Source organism: Diorhabda sublineata, chromosome 8, assembly GCF_026230105.1.
Source record: "Diorhabda sublineata isolate icDioSubl1.1 chromosome 8, icDioSubl1.1, whole genome shotgun sequence".
NCBI lineage: Eukaryota > Metazoa > Arthropoda > Insecta > Coleoptera > Chrysomelidae > Diorhabda > Diorhabda sublineata.
Window position 1 is genome coordinate 10790055 of NC_079481.1, and position 19710 is coordinate 10809764.

The 19710-nt window shown below is 35.7% G+C and overlaps 1 protein-coding gene across 1 annotated transcript in view; it reads right to left on the minus strand.

Annotated features, from left to right (window-relative positions):
* Positions 1-1208: 1208 nt before the first annotated feature.
* Positions 1209-19710, minus strand: part of LOC130447897 (uncharacterized) — a 33298-nt gene continuing 14796 nt past the window's right edge. Inside the window, exons 3-7 of the mRNA XM_056784944.1 lie at positions 11713-11818; positions 11475-11634; positions 7537-7790; positions 6087-6206; positions 1209-4015 (exon numbers count right to left, since the gene is read on the minus strand). Coding sequence (XP_056640922.1) covers positions 3892-4015; positions 6087-6206; positions 7537-7790; positions 11475-11634; positions 11713-11818 — 764 coding nt within the window. The 3' untranslated portion in view covers positions 1209-3891. The remainder of the gene's footprint in view (positions 4016-6086; positions 6207-7536; positions 7791-11474; positions 11635-11712; positions 11819-19710) is intronic.

Here is a 19710-nt window from a genome sequence, read left to right on the forward strand (position 1 = left end):
TATTGACATCAGTAGTCAATAGCCACGTGGGGACGAGCGTTGTCCTGCATGAATAAAAAATCAGGTCCAACAAACAGAGCAAAAGGCATATTGGGCATTTATAGATCTCGTATGTATAGGGATCAATTTCGTACGAGCATCGAAGCATATTCCTCTCCAAAACATTTTGGAGCCACCACCAGAAGACACTCGAGAGATATTACGGCTGACCAATCTTCCTTGTCTTTGTCAGACGCGTTCACGTCCTTCTGGAAGTTAGAGGCTAACTCTAGTTTCATCGTAGAATAGAATATATTTAATTTCAACGTCGCTGTTAAATCTTTCACCCCTTAACTCGATCAGTGGTCATCAGGGGTCATATCAGTGCTATATGGTGGGTGTTTGATATCTGGAAGCCTTGTGGACACTTCGGTTGATTTAGCCGCACCTTTTTTTGAAAAAACTATTGACGCAACTGCTTTAGTAAGCCAGAGGATTATGTTGTGTCCACCGATGTATCTGGTTACTTAAAGTCAATCAAAAAGATACACGCAGTTCCAAAAAATTCCTGCCATTGCTTTTTTGCCGCTTTTAGTGATTTTTCCTTTCTATTGGTACGAGCTCTCCTTTCAAAAGAAATATCTTTTGACATAGGATCATAGTAAAAAGCAATGTTTCATCATCTTGATTAGATTTCATTGTCTTGGACCTCGTGGAAAAGCTCTAAAAATCTCATTCAACTTGTTTTGGAAACGTCGGTTTCTACTGCAATTCCTTGTGTTTATAGTCGCTGATCATTCAATCACTTTAATGTTTTCTGGACTAGTCATCTACAGCTTGTACCAATTTTTAAGAAAATTAATATAAACAAATCAAAGTGAAACAGTCTTCATTCTAGTTTTAGCGCATTTTCTATAACAAAATGCAGCAACGAAAAAAATTTTGAGCTATATTAAGAGAACATTAACCGTGTGACTTTTCCCATACAAAATTTTTCATCTAATACAATTTTTTTTTTCATATTTCGTGTTTTATTTTTCATTGAAACTTTCTTCTATTGCAATAATGGGATCGAGTTTAGGGTTGGAAGTCTAGCTCGAATTCTTCTTTATGGGATTTAAGTCAATCCCCCCTACGAATTAACACAATATCTGTTCGGGTTCCCATAGAAATTGCACTCCAGATCATACAGATCCCCATAATTCCAAGAAGAAGAAGAAAATTATAAATAATTATTTACATTTTATTTATCATCAGTTCTTAATTTTATAAATATCTACAATAAATTAGGAAAAATTTAAATTATTAAATATTTACAGGGTGTTTAAAAAATGACAATTCATCTTATTACAATCAATATTTTTTAAAATCTGTCCGGAAGGGAAAAAAAACAAGACGAAACTTTTCATTTTGAGAAGAATGTACGTTGTATATAGAGACTCTGTATCATCATTTTATGAAATTTTGAGTAATAATGAAGAGAAAAACTGCGATAATCAATGATAATGCTGGATGAATTCCTCAAATTATATTAAAAGACACTCTAATCAAATATTAGAGGGTAAGGACATAGGAATTAAGTTTGCACGAGATTAAAGCTCAGTTTAATATCTACAGTCACCACTGCACCCCTGAAATAAAAGAACTATCAAAGATAGTAGAGCTACAAAAGGTAATGTTGATAAATACGAGTTGTGCTTAACGATCTTAAATTTCTGTAGGTTGTAGGTTTGCACTTTTGGAAATTAGTCCCGATAAATTGAAGTTCTGGGCTTTTTCAGGCAAACTCGACCACGTCTGCCTGTCGAGTAGGTCTTGCAAAAACTGCTCCAGGCGGGATTGTCTTGAACAGCTTTGAAAAGCATATGCCGCGGTCGTATCGGTAAAACAGCGAACTTGAATACCGTTGACTTTTTCTGTTTTTTCATTTACTAATTTGATTTGAAAAAAAAAATTTCAATCGAAAAAAACATATGTGGCAGTTCAAATGCAAAATAAACTCAGAGACTTTATTTAGATGTGGCGGGAAAACTTCTAATTGCGTTTAAGAATTTTCGTCTCTTCGTCTCTTCCCCATATCTCTCTATTTAATCTATTCATCTCTTTTTTGGTCTTCCTGAGTAGTATACTGGTCCAGTATCTGAAACTGGAATACTTAGAACCTAGAAATGTATTATGCTCATTAGCTCGCTTTTTGTTCTCATATTTTGGAGTGTACGCATCATTTTTCTTGCAGTTTGCTCCAAATTATTCATCTCCAGATCTTTTTTTCCATTCCCGTGAGTCTCAGAATACCTTTTTTCATATTAGGCACTAAATAACTCAATGATGTCTTTTCTGCAGTAACGATTCTTCTTTCTACAAAAGTCTCAATTTGTTTTTTAATGTTTTCAATCCATCTTTGGATTATCTTGTCTCATGCACTGTTTTGTCAGTGCCTGGATAAACCCCAGTAATCTCAAACTTGTTTCCCAATGCTTTTTTTAGAGGACCTTTACTTATACAGACTGTTGACAGGAAGAAACTTCTGCAAACTCTTGTCTTTCGGCCTTGTTTGAGAAAATAATATGCATAAGTAAAATATTTTTCTTTTCTCCCCTATTCGAATCAGCTACTCAGCCACGTTTTCCTTCGCACTTCAACCTACAGAAGTTCAAGATCCACAGACATCTCCACTCGAACCACTAAAGTGCAAATTGGTTCATTCTCTTTTGTTTGCTTTTTGCATAAAAAAATTATGTTATTACAAAGCTATATGTATGCAAAATAAAAAAAAACTGTGAGGTTTATCCACAGAGTAAGTCTCGTTTCTAATTGTATCAGCGGCAACGCCTCGATCGCCATTTTGGGATCGTTCTTGCCAACGTGATCTTTATGATGTCAGCCTTAATAGAAAACTGCCCGCGCATATCAAATCATATCTGTGGTTCGTTTTCTAAATGCTAAGTTGAACCAATTGGAATTCGTCGGAAAATCTACGAAGCTTACGTGTGATTCAATAACTAAAAGATGTGTCAAACAGTTTACTGAAGGAAGCGATCAAATAATCAATCGATTCATGGAGTTGTTACTGAAATATTGAAAATCAACACTAAAAACAACCTCATCTAAGTTCGAATTTCTGAAACCGATGGTGATATCCATAATGAACACACTGTTTAGCCTACCACTCATAATTACACTGTCTCACGCGCGTTTCGATAACTATTATCGAAAGTTATCATCTTCAGAGACTCAAGGTTTACCTCCAAGCGCGTCAGACAGTGTAATTGTGAGTTTTGTTGTACTAAACAGTGTGTTTGGAACGTACCTAAGTTTAAACAAGGTGGAGGCACACAAAATGTGTTTTCTCTCACGATATACTGCAAACGTAACTAAAATAATCCTACAGGTACTAGGCTGGAACGTGTTTGATCATTTGTACAACTCGATACTAGCGATTTTCATCTCTTCTAACACTTTATAATGACACGAGCTAAAAAACATGTTATAACCACTTGGTTTAAAAGAGAAGCGGTAACCTCTTATAAAGACTGCATACAAAAAATTATACGGTGGTAGTTAGTTATTAAGATCATCTAGAGGGGTTTAGGCAGGCAGCAAACTTATAACCAAAGAAGATTCATTGATTCATGTAACCACCTAAATAACAACAATTTACTTATATTAATTTGAGCCTTGTCAGCGTCTGAAAACGCTGTTACTTAGAGGAAAGAACCTCTATGTGCAAATATGTTTCTCTTTAGTTACAACGTACTGGATAATGAATTGTCCATCTTGTTTACAATCCCTAATTGGATTTTAATTGTTACAAAGCTAGTACACACGATATTTTCAATAAAAAGTTTCACGTCTTGTTATTTTTCTAACGAAATGATTTTTTCTTCATTTTCATCTTCGTCGAAAAGTTCTTCAATTCGTATTACCAATAGCACGAATGATCCAATCAACGGTGTGTGCTACTCGATGATAAATTCCAGGTTGTCCCGATTGAGCGCATGAATAACCAGCCGATACGATACCGATGAGGAACCACCTGTAAATATAAAGTATGTTTGTTAAAGATATAACATAACCTCAAATATAGTGAAGAATAATGATGGGATGGGTTATGAAATCCATATGAGTGCTGGTAATACGTTAATTAATTGAATTCTAACTAAGAATATCAGTATTTTAAATTTTTTATTTCTCACGCCCTTTTAAATATAGAAATAGATCAAAAATAGTTCAAAATTCTAACACTTAGAATCAAAAATATAAAGAAACGATTCGTGGACGACCCGTTACATACCTACATGTGAATTTAGCATCATGATATTGTCTATGAACCTTTTTAACCCCAATATACAATAATCGAGAAAGTTTCGCACTATATTCGACCCATATTGTCAAATTAAGTTAAAAATATTAGACAACCGGTTGAGGAATGAGTTGAGTGGATGAAAGTAAATGAGAAACTCCATATTTATCTCTAATAACGGATATAAAATAGCCATAATGAAATAGAGATAATCTCACCCCTGGATGAACGTATAAATTATTGCATTGAAAATCGAAAAGATCCGGTGATGACTGCAGATATGGCACAAAGATTAACTTTAATATGCGGCCTTCAAAACGCTCACAACGATGAAACCTTCAGGACTTTTGCTTCCGAACGCGGACAAGTTTTAGCTAATAACAAGTTGTTTTAGATACAGTGATACAAGTGACGTTTTACCCATAAAACCGACGCCATGACCTTGCCTGCAGTTGGAACGGTCTTTGTCTTCTTTGGACCTGGTTCTTCCTCTTCAGTCCATTGTTTTGATTGCTCTTTTGTTCGAATTGACCGACCATGGTTATGAAACTGCCCTATTTCTGTGAAACGTTGCCAAACACTCGATGGAAACATCTCCACGACGCTGTTTTTATTTCATAGTGATCAAACGCGACACCCATCTTCCACACAGCTTTCTTAAGTTCAAGTTTTCAGTTAATATGCAATGTACTGCATTTTTTGAAAAGCCTACTATGTTTGCTAGCTCGCAATCTTTATATCAACGATCATCCAGTAGATTTTCTTCAACATTTCTAGAGTCGTCACCTTATTTGGTCGACCACTGCGTTGATGGTCTTCACAGGTCGTACGGTCTCGTCGAAACTCTACTACCCAATATTTCACTGTTAATAACGAAGGACCAATCTCCCCCGGGGTAGAATTTAGTTCTCTTTTTCTTAGTTGTAGTTAAAAATCCACTGAAAAAGTTAACTATTGATTATTTATATTATATTTTTCAAGCAACTACCTCCATCTCTAGGTCATCTCTAGGTACTGATGGGACCAGACTTCGATCCAATAGTACCTTTGATATACGTAAGACAAAAAGACTATTATGTGAACATAGTTTTTGGGATTCCTTCAAAGAATTAACAAGCTAGCATAGAAAAAATATTTGTTTCACACAATTTTTTGATAGTACGATTTGTCGATTGATAATTTATTTATCTGCGCAAAATTTCTGTTCTATGAGATCTAAGAACATTAATAAGTCGCTCGGTAACAACCTCTTTGAAGCGTACATCGTCCTCGGTCCTCAACTGTCAAATTTATACACGTGTCTTTTCAAGGTTAGGACTAACTGAATACCGTATGGATCTAATAATAATAGCGCCATCTATGCCAAGTTTCAGAACAGATCTGAAGAGTCCATATTTTCTCTTGTTGACAGTGTTATAATGATTGCCGTACACATAAAGGTTTTTGAGCACTACATCACAACGTCCTTATACATTTTATCAACATTCGGTTGATGTGATGTGCATATAACCTTTCCGGCGAACCGTAACTTGTTTGGTCTACATTAGACAAATAATCGAAGTTAGTACCACATAATTTTCTTGTCAGACATGAAATATTTGTCTACACGATAAGTACCACGAATGACCTATAAAAACATACTCGAAAAGACATTTTTTGTCATATTTTAGACAAAAACAATTTTTTATTGTGGGATAGAGGCCTATCAAAAGCAGGTTATAAAATGTCTCGAACGAGAGACGTTTTTTTCCATAAGAACTGTCCATATAGGAGTATTATATATATGGCACTAACTATTAATTACCTGCCGGTTTTTTGAAGCATCAACGGACCACCAGAATCTCCTTGACAGCTATCTCTACCGCCATTTTTATATCCGGCGCATAACATTTCGTCGTGGATCGTCACCGCTATACCTTTCGACCTATAAAAGAAAGATTTTTTACAGCAGCATCGGTGTATTTTCAAAAATTATTTAGTTCACTTAATACGAGTGTATACAAGGGCTATTCACAAAGTAAGATACCTTATCATGTACAGGAAAAACAGTAGTAGAAAGTTGGTTCTTTGGGAATTTTTTTGGCAAGTGACTTGCAATGAATCAACTTGTATGTTATAAGCATCCAAAAATGTAAAAAAACTGTTTCATCTTGCATTAAAGAGGAAATCTACTCCGTAAGGTTCATATAAACATTAACAACTATTTTTAGTTACTACGTCACAAAGAAGGTAAAGTTTTTGTATTGATTAATGACTCCACAATATATAATATTTTTTAGCAAAAAACATCGGTTTTTATAAATAATTTCAACAATTAGTTGGTTAATCACAATGCTGGGATATCTACCTTCCTTAATTTCTGCATAGGTCTCGTATATGTAAAAATTGTTTGGTATTCTTCAGAAAGAACTTCGTACTTGGTATTTTCAATGTTTTGAGAACGAAAAAATTTTATTGGCTTTTTTTCTCATAGATTAACATCTTTTTAACTCCTAAGAATAAATCTACGACTGGTTATCTATGGTTTTACGCTTTAATGTTTTCTGCCGAATTTAGATAACCACATTTAAAATCAAAGTATCAGGTATATAAAATCCACTAATTAATAGATTATAGAGACACTTGGTGGTTTATTTTGTGATAGGGACATTTTTAAGCAAAATATGGAAGTTTCATTAAGTGGCCCTGAAATAACCAAAATTTCCTGCAGAATTGATATTGAAAGGGTTAACCGTTTTGCAGGAATTGTCAAGGAAGGGAAAGTAATTGAATCCAAGGGATGAGAAGTGTATTTTTGGAAAGGAAATCACGTTTCGATCATTTCTAGATTGGTAGGAATGAGGATTAAGTTCAAATCGACATAAACGATGTAACTGGGAATCGGCACTTCCTAAGAATGGAGTCCAGGCAAGACTAGAGCCTTTTGAGAAGATGATCGCATAAGATGCCGTGATAAAACAGACTAACAGTCCAGAGTATCGTCTAATCGACCATCCAGTTGAGTGTGAGTTAATCGCACTCTCAAGTACAAGTGGATATCGAAACTTCTCCCTTAAGGTAGAAATCATTTACTTGGGGTATCAGATGGTGAATGGAAACGATGTCCTTCACCTATCTGAGAATTGGTCCAAGAAATTTTGTTATTTGACGTGAATAATCATATAACTGAACCTTCTCCAACTGCTGTGGTATCTACTTATAAATGATGCTAGGGCTATTATGGAACCTTGTGAAATACCGAAATAATTAATTACCTGTGCCACCTTTCGCATTGTTTATTTTCAATAACTGGTACTTGTACGGCTTGTAAAGTTTGCGGCCTCAACCGTGATCCAGGACTAAGCGCTCCCCATCCGGCCGCCACACCGATCTCTCCCAAAAAATTTTCTCCTCTAGGCGGAAGACAAATTGGCGTGATGTGAGGTAGATTGTGAGCCGCTCTATCTAATAACAACACCGCCACGTCGAATCTGTCCGCTTGAGGAGTGAATTTGAATAATGGGTGTATCTGCAAAATATGTATTTCTTTAGAATTAAATAATTATTTGAAAATATCAAGAAAATCAGTTTACAGTTTACTTTTAAGATCACCCTATAGCTTGAAAACCAGACAATATTCGTCAAATTACTTCACACTGTAATTACGAAGAAAAAACTCCATAAGGAATTATATAGATGTTCAAATTAAAAAAAAATACGTATAGATATAGTTGTCATACTAAAATCTCACAGTGTATGTTCAATTGAATCTATTTAACTTGTATAAGATTACCCAAAGGTTCAAGCTACAGATTTTGACCTCCCACTAACTTAACTATGAAATATATTTTTTTTAATTGTAATTTTTTTCCCATATCTCCAATTAATTTCTGGCATCTCATTCAAACCTCAGAATAATACAATGGTCCTTTCAACTATTCTTTGAGACCTACATGGATTTCAGTATGTGATCTAACCCTCCAAAGCAGTTTGTTAATCTAAGAGATCAATTTCTACTCCTTTTTCCTTCTTCCAACTTTAACAGTTGAGCTTTTTCCATTCCGGATCAATTTCCAAGTTCTATATTGACTTTTCTTTCCATCCATATTGAAGCGCATCGTTTATTTTGCTACTACCAGCTTTTTAGCTACTCTATTTGCTTATCTTTACTGTTAATATACTCTAGGGACAAGAAATAATCAAGAAAACTTCATAGATTCATAATAAAATTAGTATTTTGGTTCATTCCAAAACGCTCAAATGGATTCAGTCGAAAAACGCTCAAATGGATCCAGACGAAAAATGGATTCAATCGAAGAAATCAAGTTCAGAATTGAAATCTTTCGAAAGGCATTTGTCAAGTACTCCTCAATGTTTGCAAACTGAAATCTAAACCTCCAAACTTGAACTTGAAAGCTCAAATGATCAAAAAACTAGATAGAGCTCTATAGACGGATCCTAGGGAGACCCTGGACTGACATAACGACGAAACTCTAAGACTCATTGATCGCAAAAGAAAGCTGTTGACAATTATTAAGATGAGAAAAACATCTTTGCTAGGATACATCTCAAGCATCGACAAATACTGATTCAGAACATAATGCAGGGCAGAGTTTTACGCTGCAACCCATGTAGGAGCCCCCAGACTTGAACTACGGGGATTAGCTTGGGCTATCTATTCTATTCTATAATCAGCCAAGTGTGATTGAATTCTACCAGCCTGATCTACGGTTGCAGACCAGTCTTGGGTTTATCTAGGCAACCAGCCCTGGTCCAGGTTTGCGAATCAAGCGAGGGACATTATTATCATCCCAGAATCCCACCAAGTCTGGGCAATAATGGCTTCCAAGCTAGAGCCAGAGCTATACAAACTTGGTCCAATCTGGGCCTATACTGGGCCCATCGTAAAATCCTATATGGGGAGGGTCAGAGACGCATTTAAAAACGTAGTCGACAAACTTCAATAAGAAGACAATATGAAAAGAAGAAGATATAATCATAATGTAATCAACGAATGAAAGCATCCAGGAAACTTAATACAAAGACTACAAAAACAAAAATTCCTCAGAAAATTGAAGGAAAGAAGGAGAAAAAACAAAAGGTACAGATGAAGTTAAACAGAGAAATCAAACCAGAGAAAATATTACAAACTGGTACAGATTAACACGAAACGTAGTATGGAGAGCAAATAAGAATAACGAGGAAATCATACAAAAATGGAATTGAAATAAAAATGGAATATGCAGCATATAGAAACAAAATTCATTAACGAAAAATGGAGTTCTAATTTTGAGGATCTTTTAGCACTACGGAGACTTTTCACCAACATCGAAAGAGGAAACCTCTGAAAGAATTTAAAGATAAAATAACCATGAATCGAATAGAAAATACGAATTGGATCAAATGTGATCAAATTAAAATCTTCTTTAATCTTTAGGCAAGATTAGTAACAATTCATGAATCGTAGATCCATCACTACAAGTATAGTCCCACAATCCATAGATCATATGTTCCAAACTGAACTAGATTCTACTCTGGGTGAGACTGGGTGAGTTTCGACGAGACCGTACGACCTGCGAAGACCAGCAACACAGTGGTCGACCAAATGAGGTTACGACTCCACAAATGACGAAGAAAATCCACAAAGCGGTACTCGATGATCGTGGACTGAGTGTGCGCGAGATTTGAGACATTCAAAAATAGCGGTAGATCACTTATTAACTGAAAATTTGGTCAACAGAAAGCTGTATACAGCGTTTGCTGACAATGGAACAAAAACAACTTCGTGTAGATGTTTCCACCGAGTGTTTGGCAATGTTTCACAGAAATTTTGCATCGTTTCATAACCATCGATAGAACGTGGATGCATGGCTTCATACCCAAAAAAAAACAATTAAAACATTAGACTGAGCAGGGAGAATTGACTCCAAATAATGCAGAGACCGTTCTAAGCAAGGTCATGACATCGGTTTTTTGGGATGCGCGGGAGATAATTCTCATTAACTATTTTGAAAAAAGAAAAACTATCAACGGTGGGTATTATACTAACTTATTGCAACATTTTAATGAAGAAATCAAGTAAAATTGGCCGCATTTGGCTAAGAAGAAAGTGTTGTTTCATCATCAAGACAATGCACCAGCTAAAACATCTGCTATCGCAATGGCCAAAATTTATGAATTAAAGTTTTAATTGCTACCTCATCCATCCTTTTCGCCAGATTTAGCCTCTTCAGATATTTTCTGTTCTCAGACTTAGAAAACGAATCGGTGATCAAAGATTTTGTTGATGTCGGCAATTAATGACTATTTTTAGGAACTTCACGATTCTTATTACAAAAAGAACTTATTGAACATCGCTAGGAAAAGTGTATGGAGTTAAAAGGAGATAAATATATTTTTTTTCAAAGTTTTTATCTTCTTTGTTGGGACAGGTACATCTAAGACCACCCTCTTATGATATAGAGACCAAAATTCATAGTAGAGATTCACCAACTTCACAACATGTTAACCATATTTTAGAATACTGAAGGATTAATATTCGTAGATGATCTAAAAAATGTCCTTTTACGTCAAAATTACTTTAGGCTAAAAATTAAATTCCCGGAAACCCAGTCATAGGTTTGCAATAGCAATTGCTCAGACTGTTTTGTTATTTCTTGTCAAATCATTACACAATCTTTAATAAAAAGCAAAAAACAAATTGATAAATCTGTATAGAATTCCGTGAATGGATTTATAGATATTCTAAATATCAAAAACAAATTGATAATAATCAAAAAAACACAAAAAAAATTCATACAATACAGAACTAAAACGTACTAGCACGTAGAATCGGTAAAGTAAAAAATACAACAATAATATGCAAGAAAATAAGGGTGCACCAAAAAAATAGTATCAAAGGAGCTAAAAGGCACTCGTTTAAAACGAAAATAATCAATTATTCACAACGATCTGTATATATTCATTCAATTAATTACGTTCTCCACTTTCCAAACTGATTATGATCAATCACTTTCATTTTCAAGTGAGACGCTTCGTTACGAAATTGATTACATTGTATTATGGTCAAGAATATATTATATAGATAGAAATTTCGCACCTACTGAATTATAATGAACATCTCATTAGTTTATTCTCGTTATTTACTTCGTTTTATAATCGATTTTTCATGCATAAAATAAAATAAAACGAAAACAAACATTAACATTCGAACCTGTATATGTGATACACCAAACGTGTAAGCTGGTAACGATTCGACAGCTGAGTTAATGACGTAATCTCCTAGAGTGACATGCACTTGTTTTGGAATAGCCCTTGCAACGCAATGTCCCGCTGTAACCACATGACGTCTGCTCACCAAAGAACCGCCACATCTGAAAATAATTTAGTAAACAAAAGTCCGTGTTTCTTCTATAAATATTATCGATTCTTCGATTTTATTGGATCGTTACCTTGAAGATCCTATTCTAATATAAGCTTGCCATGGGAAGGTTCCGAAACCAGCTTCTTCTCCACCAACAATTCGTCTTTGGGCTTGCGGCAATGATATACCACAACCTGGAATAGAATCTTATATTAGACTTTCAAAGAGTTAGGTTATAATGGATTATCTCGTTAGTTGCAGGCTCGAAAATACTAAATTATAACTCTGGAATTATAAAGTTTTATGATGATTTGAAAAGAGCAATTGGTTTTACTATTAACCCCGGTAATGAGACGCATCTAGATCAACCTCATATGCCATACCAATTACAAACTTTTCATGTTATGGTTTTGTCCTTTTGAAGATATTATTACAAAAAACCACCACCAGCAGTTATCCAGCCAATGAAATTGTCTTTGACTGTTTTGAAGCAAGGTCGCTCCTTTGCAGTTTACTGTCTTGACTCTTTTCTCGTCAATCGGAGTATTGTGGTGGATTCAGGTTTCATCTACAGTTATAAATCGACTCATTTAGCCCAAACCGCGTCAATAGAGCATGGAAAATGTTCATTCGCCTGCGCTTTTGGTACAAAATGAACAAACCTGGGACCATAAAGTTATGTCAAATTTTGTGATCCCAGTAATACCTGGCGCAACAAAGAAAACATGAAAATTCTGGAAAAAAATATATTTTATATCCAATATGACCTCCTTTTAGCCCAATACCCTTTTTCCAACGGTGTTCAATAAGCTCTTGTTGGTTCCGAAACGCTTCCGTCCCAAATGTTTCTCTAAATCGGAGTAGACACAGAAATCACTGGAACCGCTTCCACAAGTTGTCGTTTGTTGACATCAGTCAGAATCTACCTTACACAAATAGAAGAGGTCCTTAAAAATTTCGTCTCGATAAGGTTTCGAATCGTTATCCTTTCAGCGGTACTTTCTTAAGAATCATCAAGCTCCAATTAATGTCGATATTCCCTCTTTATTGTTGTAAAACCATTGACCGCCGAGTCGTTTTTTCAAGTCAAGGAACAGAAAATAATCCGATGGGGCTAAATCTGGCGAATAGGTAGCAATTCAAACTTTATATCATCAATTTTGGTCATTGCACGGATGTGTGAGCTGGTGCATTATCACTTACTTCTTAGCTAAATGCGGCCGTTTTTGCTTGATTTCTTCCCTGAAATATTGTAATAAGTTCGCATAATAATCGCCGTTAATAGTTTTTCCTTTTTTAAGATAGTCAGTGCAAATTATTCCACGAGCATTCGAAAAAACCGACGCCTGCAGATGAAACGGTATTTGTCGTTTTCGAACCTAGTCCTCCCTCTTCAGTCCATTTTTTTATTGTTTTTTTGTTTCGGGCTAGAAATGATGGACCCATGGTTATGAAACGGCTTTATTTCTGTGAAACATTGGCAAAGCTTTCTCATGTCCAAATTTTCAGTTAATAAACGATGTACCTTATTTTTTGACATGTCTACTAGTTCGCGCACTTCCAGGCGACGATCATCCGGTCTATAGATCCTGTACTGTATAGACTTTTCAAGCAACTACCTTCAAATCTAGGTCAGGCAAGGTACTTTTGGTACCATCTTTTTTTCCTGATCAGTATGCAACTTATAAGAACTATACTGAACTAGAAAATGAAGATGAAGACTATTCACCAGACATTAAACCAAATTCTCGCCGCCATCTCGAGGTGAATATCGTGGTCATCTAAATCTAGTGATAACACTCAAAAGTAAAAAGCCCTTCGAGTTAGTGTAAGTTAAAACGTCAATTTAGTGTGGATTAAGCCAGCAGTAATGTGTGGATCAACTCGTTTTGAATTTTGATGATGAAGCGCCATCTCGAGTCACCGCGTTTTGCTGGTTTTCCCAATTCAATCTTGGTCGCACTTCGCCACAATATGATTTTCGTATAAATCATCCAAAATCGGTTTTTGTGCCTGGAAACATCGTGCTCGATTAAAAAATTGAATCGGTGCCAAATGATTGTTTCTTATTCCTGTAGATCAAAAATAAATTACTTTTGGAGAATTTTTTTTTTAAATAATTTAAGAATCCTTTTGTCAAACTTTATTACGTCACGCCTCTGTAAATTTAACAACTATTAAATAAAAAGCGATTGTCGGATAGCAGTCATCTGATATATTACGACGTACATTGAATTCTATTATGTGAAAGTGAAATTTCACTTTCTGAATTGTTACTAATGCTATTTTTGAGAAGGTGAAATCAATATTTAATTTATTTGTTTTGACCAATAAACCACCACGATCTAAATCGTTCTCAAAACCAACATTTTTTTAGAACTCACGTTAAACTGAAAAATCAGCAAAAAAATAGTTACCAGAATACGCGCAGGACCGAGAAACCATCTTTCCAAATACCAAAATCCATAAGGACTGAAATAAATTGAAGAAGTTTCGAAAAAAGGATTTAACGAGCTTGGAGGTCTCAGAACTGTAATAAATTACCACATAGTTAGAACTTCTTAACTCCGGAAATTCGAGGATTGCCACGTTTTGAGATATGGCAACACTGAATATTTCAAATCTGACATTGCCATCGTAAAGCTTGACTTTGACTTTTGGTAATGAAGCACTTGGTCGCAATTTGCTACAAGATGTACTCGTATTTTGAGAAGGTCGCCCAAAATCGCCTGTTGGGCCAGAAAACATCTATGCTGTGCATAAACTGATATCCCAAGATGGTCACGTGACATACAGCAACCCTTATAATGAATTAAATCATCTGTTTATCTTACTTATCATAAAGAAATGAACGTGGTACCCGGATGGACCTAACCACTTTTTGGAATACCATAAAATATATTGTGGGCCAGTTTTGATATCGAATACACTATTTACATCACGACTACATCAAGATTCAGTCATTGTCTGTCGCACGTTTCGATAACCAAGTAATCGTCTTCAGAGACTGTTTAACTGTTTTATGCTTATTCTCTGAAGATGGTAACTTCGTTATAGAAACGTGATTGCTAGTTTAAACAGTATGTTCAATATGAATATCCCCAACGGTTCAAGAATTTTTTTTATTAAGGTCTGAACACACTTGTCAAATCCAATCCGATTCCGGTCTCCGGTTCCAAAGAACGGATCGGTGCGTGATCGGATGTTCTGTGCGCAAAATTTTAGCCATGATGGTATGCATTTTGCACAATTTCAGTTCATGATACTTAACCTATCATAGAAAGAAAGGTCGTTAATAAAAAACTGTGCAAATTTCTTCATATATACGTCTGATTGGAGCTTCTTTTCACTATAACCAGAATAGGAGTTCTATCGGGGCGCTGTCGCCTCAACAAACACCTGAAAACCTAGCAGATAATGAGACGTGCATATAGGAAGAAACTTCATTCTCTCAAAGTGTGAAACTCCAAAGTACTGCACCTGGAAGCGTATGAAATAGAAGACGAAGATCTCTGGTAATTAGTCATCTCACATTCTAGATTTTTTAAAAGATTTAAACACTGGGTTCTCCAGTATCGTACCAAGAAAGGAGGACATAATAGATCCTTTGGGTCGCAGTGTATACGAGACCCCAAATCCATACATACATGGTGGGTGTTAAATCTCAAAGGGATACCAACGCATTCCCAAGATGTTGTAGCCATCACTTTTTTGGTACTATTTGCGACTTTTGCTTTTTTTTGGCCACGGAATCTCCACTCCGATGCCACTCCACGTAATCTTTTCCGGATGTCGGATCATAGTTTCATCACCCCTAACTATTGATCGGATTAAACTTTATTAGTCCTTGCAGCTAAACTCTAAAAATCTTCTCGACGCCGAGAATTCGAGGTACCCATTTTGCACTAATTTGAATCCTTGAGCACTTATTTTGGATTAAAAATAAAAAAATAGCTGTTGCCATTTCACTAATTTATTGTTTTCTGGAGTAGTGCAGGCATTCAAACTCAAAATGGTGTCAAACCTCCGAATTCTTTACTGCAGCTCCGATTTTCCTGAAAATTTAGAATTAAGCTTATATTATCCTCCATATCAAGATCTACAAGGTCGCAAGGTGAGCAAATTGTTTTTAAGGGGTGAAACCCACCCCTTATTGAAAAATTTACCCTTTTCCCGTTATTTGAGATTTAACCTCGATTACGTAAAACAAAAGATATTCAAGTATCTATAACTTGCTTTAGGTACATCATTAAGATCTTAAAATAAAGTTTATTTTCTTTATTTTTTTATAAGCTTCATTTTTTTCATTACACTTTTTTCGATCAAATGCATCATTACAGAGTTATACGTGAAAAACTATTGAAAAATGCGGTTTTTTTGACAAAAATCGTACTTTTCAATTGCAAATAACTCAAAAACTATTTATATGGCGAAAAAACTTTATATGTCATTTTTTTGGTGAAAAATTTTCTACCTCCGAAATTTGTGTGCATTCACACCTATAATCTGTCAAAATTTCAAATAAATCGGTGCTGCATTAAAAAATTCGTAGGAAAAATGCTTCAATACCTGTCCTACTAATGAATCTCGTCTCCAGCAAAACAACTTGTACAACAAATCACTTTAAACAGCCTCTACATTCTGTTTTTGATTTGTATTGATGTTAATCATTCTTAAAACAAAAATTTGAGACATTTTTCAAAACAATTTGACTAAGGGATCGTTCAAGCTCTTCTATAATAGAATGGATCGAAGTAGCATGTTGAAATTCGTCACTAACGCATGGACTTCCATGTTCTGTTTGAGAATGACTCTTTCAAATAACTCGATCACAAATATAGTTTATATTCTACTCAGTATCAGGAAACAACTAGCCTTTCATTAACCATATAAATAAGCATATTTACCATACAAATTTTGCTATGGTAATCAAGGATCAGTATGATCTTGATTCCAGAAGATTTATAACCTTCACCAGTTATTGGCAACTCTTGGGAAACTATTGGAGCTTCGCTGGGAAGTGATACTACATCCTCCATACAGCTCTGATCTTGTATCATCTGATTACCATTTATTTCGAAGTTTAAATGACGATTACCTCCAATCGTACCTGTTTCAGTTTATTGCTGATAATGACCAGAAGTTTTATAAGGTTCTTAATTAGTTGGAAGATGTTGACCAGGCATCCATCCTTTTCTTCTTAACTAAAGCCTCGTCACCTCTAATCTGGGATGATGTAGGTGGAAATGTCCGAAACCCCCACCACTACACCAACGCCACAATTATTCAAAAATTGAATTCGATATCTTTCTTCTCCTTGTATATTTCGCTCGATGCGACCGATACTTTCTTAAATAAGGTTAATACCCTTTCAAGTACTTTCCAATGAAGATTTCGTAACGATTCTCAAGAAAGTTTATTTTCGTCAACATTGAAATTTCTCCAAAATAAATCTTCACGGCCGAATAATTAATTAACGTTTGATATATATGGCGCCAAAAGATAAACACCTACCCGTTACCTACCTCAATACAGCTGTTCAATTTTCAATATCGAAACTTTCTTTTCTTGTAACCTTCACCATTGTTAAGTAAGAGGATACATTTCTTAGGCTTTACCGCACCGTATGACGTATTGCTTTCACCGCGAGCCATTCGAAGTTCACCAAGAAATAATAATACAGTGAAGATTATTATGAAAGTCATTAAAATTACAAACCGTCTTGTATATCTCGTGATATAAGTGAAGGTGATAGTTCGAAATGCAATTACAGAAAGGTCAAATAAAACTATATTTATAAATATAATTTGAAAATTATCCTTTTGACCAAGTCCCAATGGTTTTTCCATAAAATATTTACTTAGTAACTTACAAATTTAATAATAATTTTCTACGAATATTTCTTATTAAGTCTCTATTTCGTCTTGCAAGAGCTGGTGAATGATGGTCTGAAGATTTAACTTATTTTGGACCCCTATCACTCGGATAACTAAGTTCGGGCGCCAAATTGTATTCGGCAAATCTACCAAAGAGAAGGAACCTATTCTTGGTGCTGCTATTACGTCTATCGGAAGTCTGCTGGCAAGGCAGGATTTACGAAAATAGATAGAGGCACGTGGTATTAACAAACTGAATCTCTTTCACACTTTGGGTATTAAGAGCGACCCGGAGTGCCGCTGGTGTATGAAAGAAGAAACAACTGCAGACCAAGTTACCCAGATACGTTTCAAATTCTTTTATTGAATATAATACAATGAATAATTATGTGATTTACAGTAAATCGATTAAATTCTTAGGATTTGTCTTTGACAATAGGAAGGCGCCCTTTACAACACTACAAGGTTGCACACGCTTATAAGCTCATTTACGCGCGTTTCCTACCTTTTTCATTACATTATTTTCACTAGTATGACCACAAAGGGTATGAATTTATACTTGTTTCTTTTAAACACAAATAAGTATCAGCCTTTTCATAATAATCGAGTTGAAATTTTTGGAACGCGCGTTTCGATAACCAAATTATCGTCTTCAGAGATCTAAAGGAATGTCTATGCAATGTATGTTTTTTATTAGTATAGGGAATCTGAAACTATGCCTCCGTGCCAACGAGGAAGATCATAGGTCAAACTTATGTTCTAGAGATTTTGGATTTCGACCATGGAAACTGCTATGAAATAATTGATTATTTTTTTTACAGATCATTCAATTCCATGCTGTCTCGCGAGTCCAATATTCTCTTACTGATTTCACCAAAAAGTTCTGGTATCTAGTAGCTTGTCTTAACACTACTGTGTTAGCCCAGGAGTTTCAAACTTTCTCATCGATTCCACCAAAGGGTTCTGTTTCCCAGTAGCTTGTCTTAGCACTTCAATGCTGCCTTGCGAGTCCAATATTCTCTCACTGATTTCACCAAAAAGTTCTGATATCTAGTAGCCTGTCTTAACACTACTGTGTTAGCCCAGGAGTTTAAAACTTTCTCATCGATTCCACCAAAGGGTTCTGTTTCCCAGTAGCTTGTCTTAGCACTTCAATGCTGCCTTGCGAGTCCAATATTCTCTCACTGATTTCACCAAAAAGTTCTGATATCTAGTAGCCTGTCTTAACACTACTATGTTAGCCCAGGAGTTTCAAACTTTCTCATCGATTCCACCAAAGGGTTCTGTTTCCCAGTAGCTTGTCTTAGCACTTCAATGCTGCCTTGCGAGTCCAATATTCTCTCACTGATTTCACCAAAAAGTTCTGATATCTAGTAGCCTGTCTTAACACTACTGTGTTAGCCCAGGAGTTTAAAACTTTCTCATCGATTCCACCAAAGGGTTCTGTTTCCCAGTAGCTTGTCTTAGCACTTCAATGCTGCCTTGCGAGTCCAATATTCTCTCACTGATTTCACCAAAAAGTTCTGATATCTAGTAGCCTGTCTTAACTCTACTGTGTTACCCCAGGAGTTTCAAACTTTCTCATCAATTCCACAAAGGAGTTATGGTTCCCAGTAACTTCTCTTATCCCTCCAATGCTGCCTCGCGAGTCCAATATCCTCTCACTGATTTCACCAAAAAGTTCTAATATCTAGTAGCTTGTCTTAACACTACTGTGTTAGCCCAGGAGTTTCAAACTTTCTCATCGATTCCACCAAAGGGTTCTGTTTCCCAGTAGCTTGTCTTAGCACTTCAATGCTGCCTTGCGAGTCCAATATTCTCTCACTGATTTCACCAAAAAGTTCTGATATCTAGTAGCCTGTCTTAACACTACTGTGTTAGCCCAGGAGTTTAAAACTTTCTCATCGATTCCACCAAAGGGTTCTGTTTCCCAGTAGCTTCTCTTAGCACTTCAATGCTGCCTTGCGAGTCCAATATTCTCTCACTGATTTCACCAAAAAGTTCTGATATCTAGTAGCCTGTCTTAACACTACTGTGTTAGCCCAGGAGTTTCAAACTTTCTCATCGATTCCACCAAAGGGTTCTGTTTCCCAGTAGCTTGTCTTAGCACTTCAATGCTGCCTTGCGAGTCCAATATTCTCTCACTGATTTCACCAAAAAGTTCTGATATCTAGTAGCCTGTCTTAACACTACTGTGTTAGCCCAGGAGT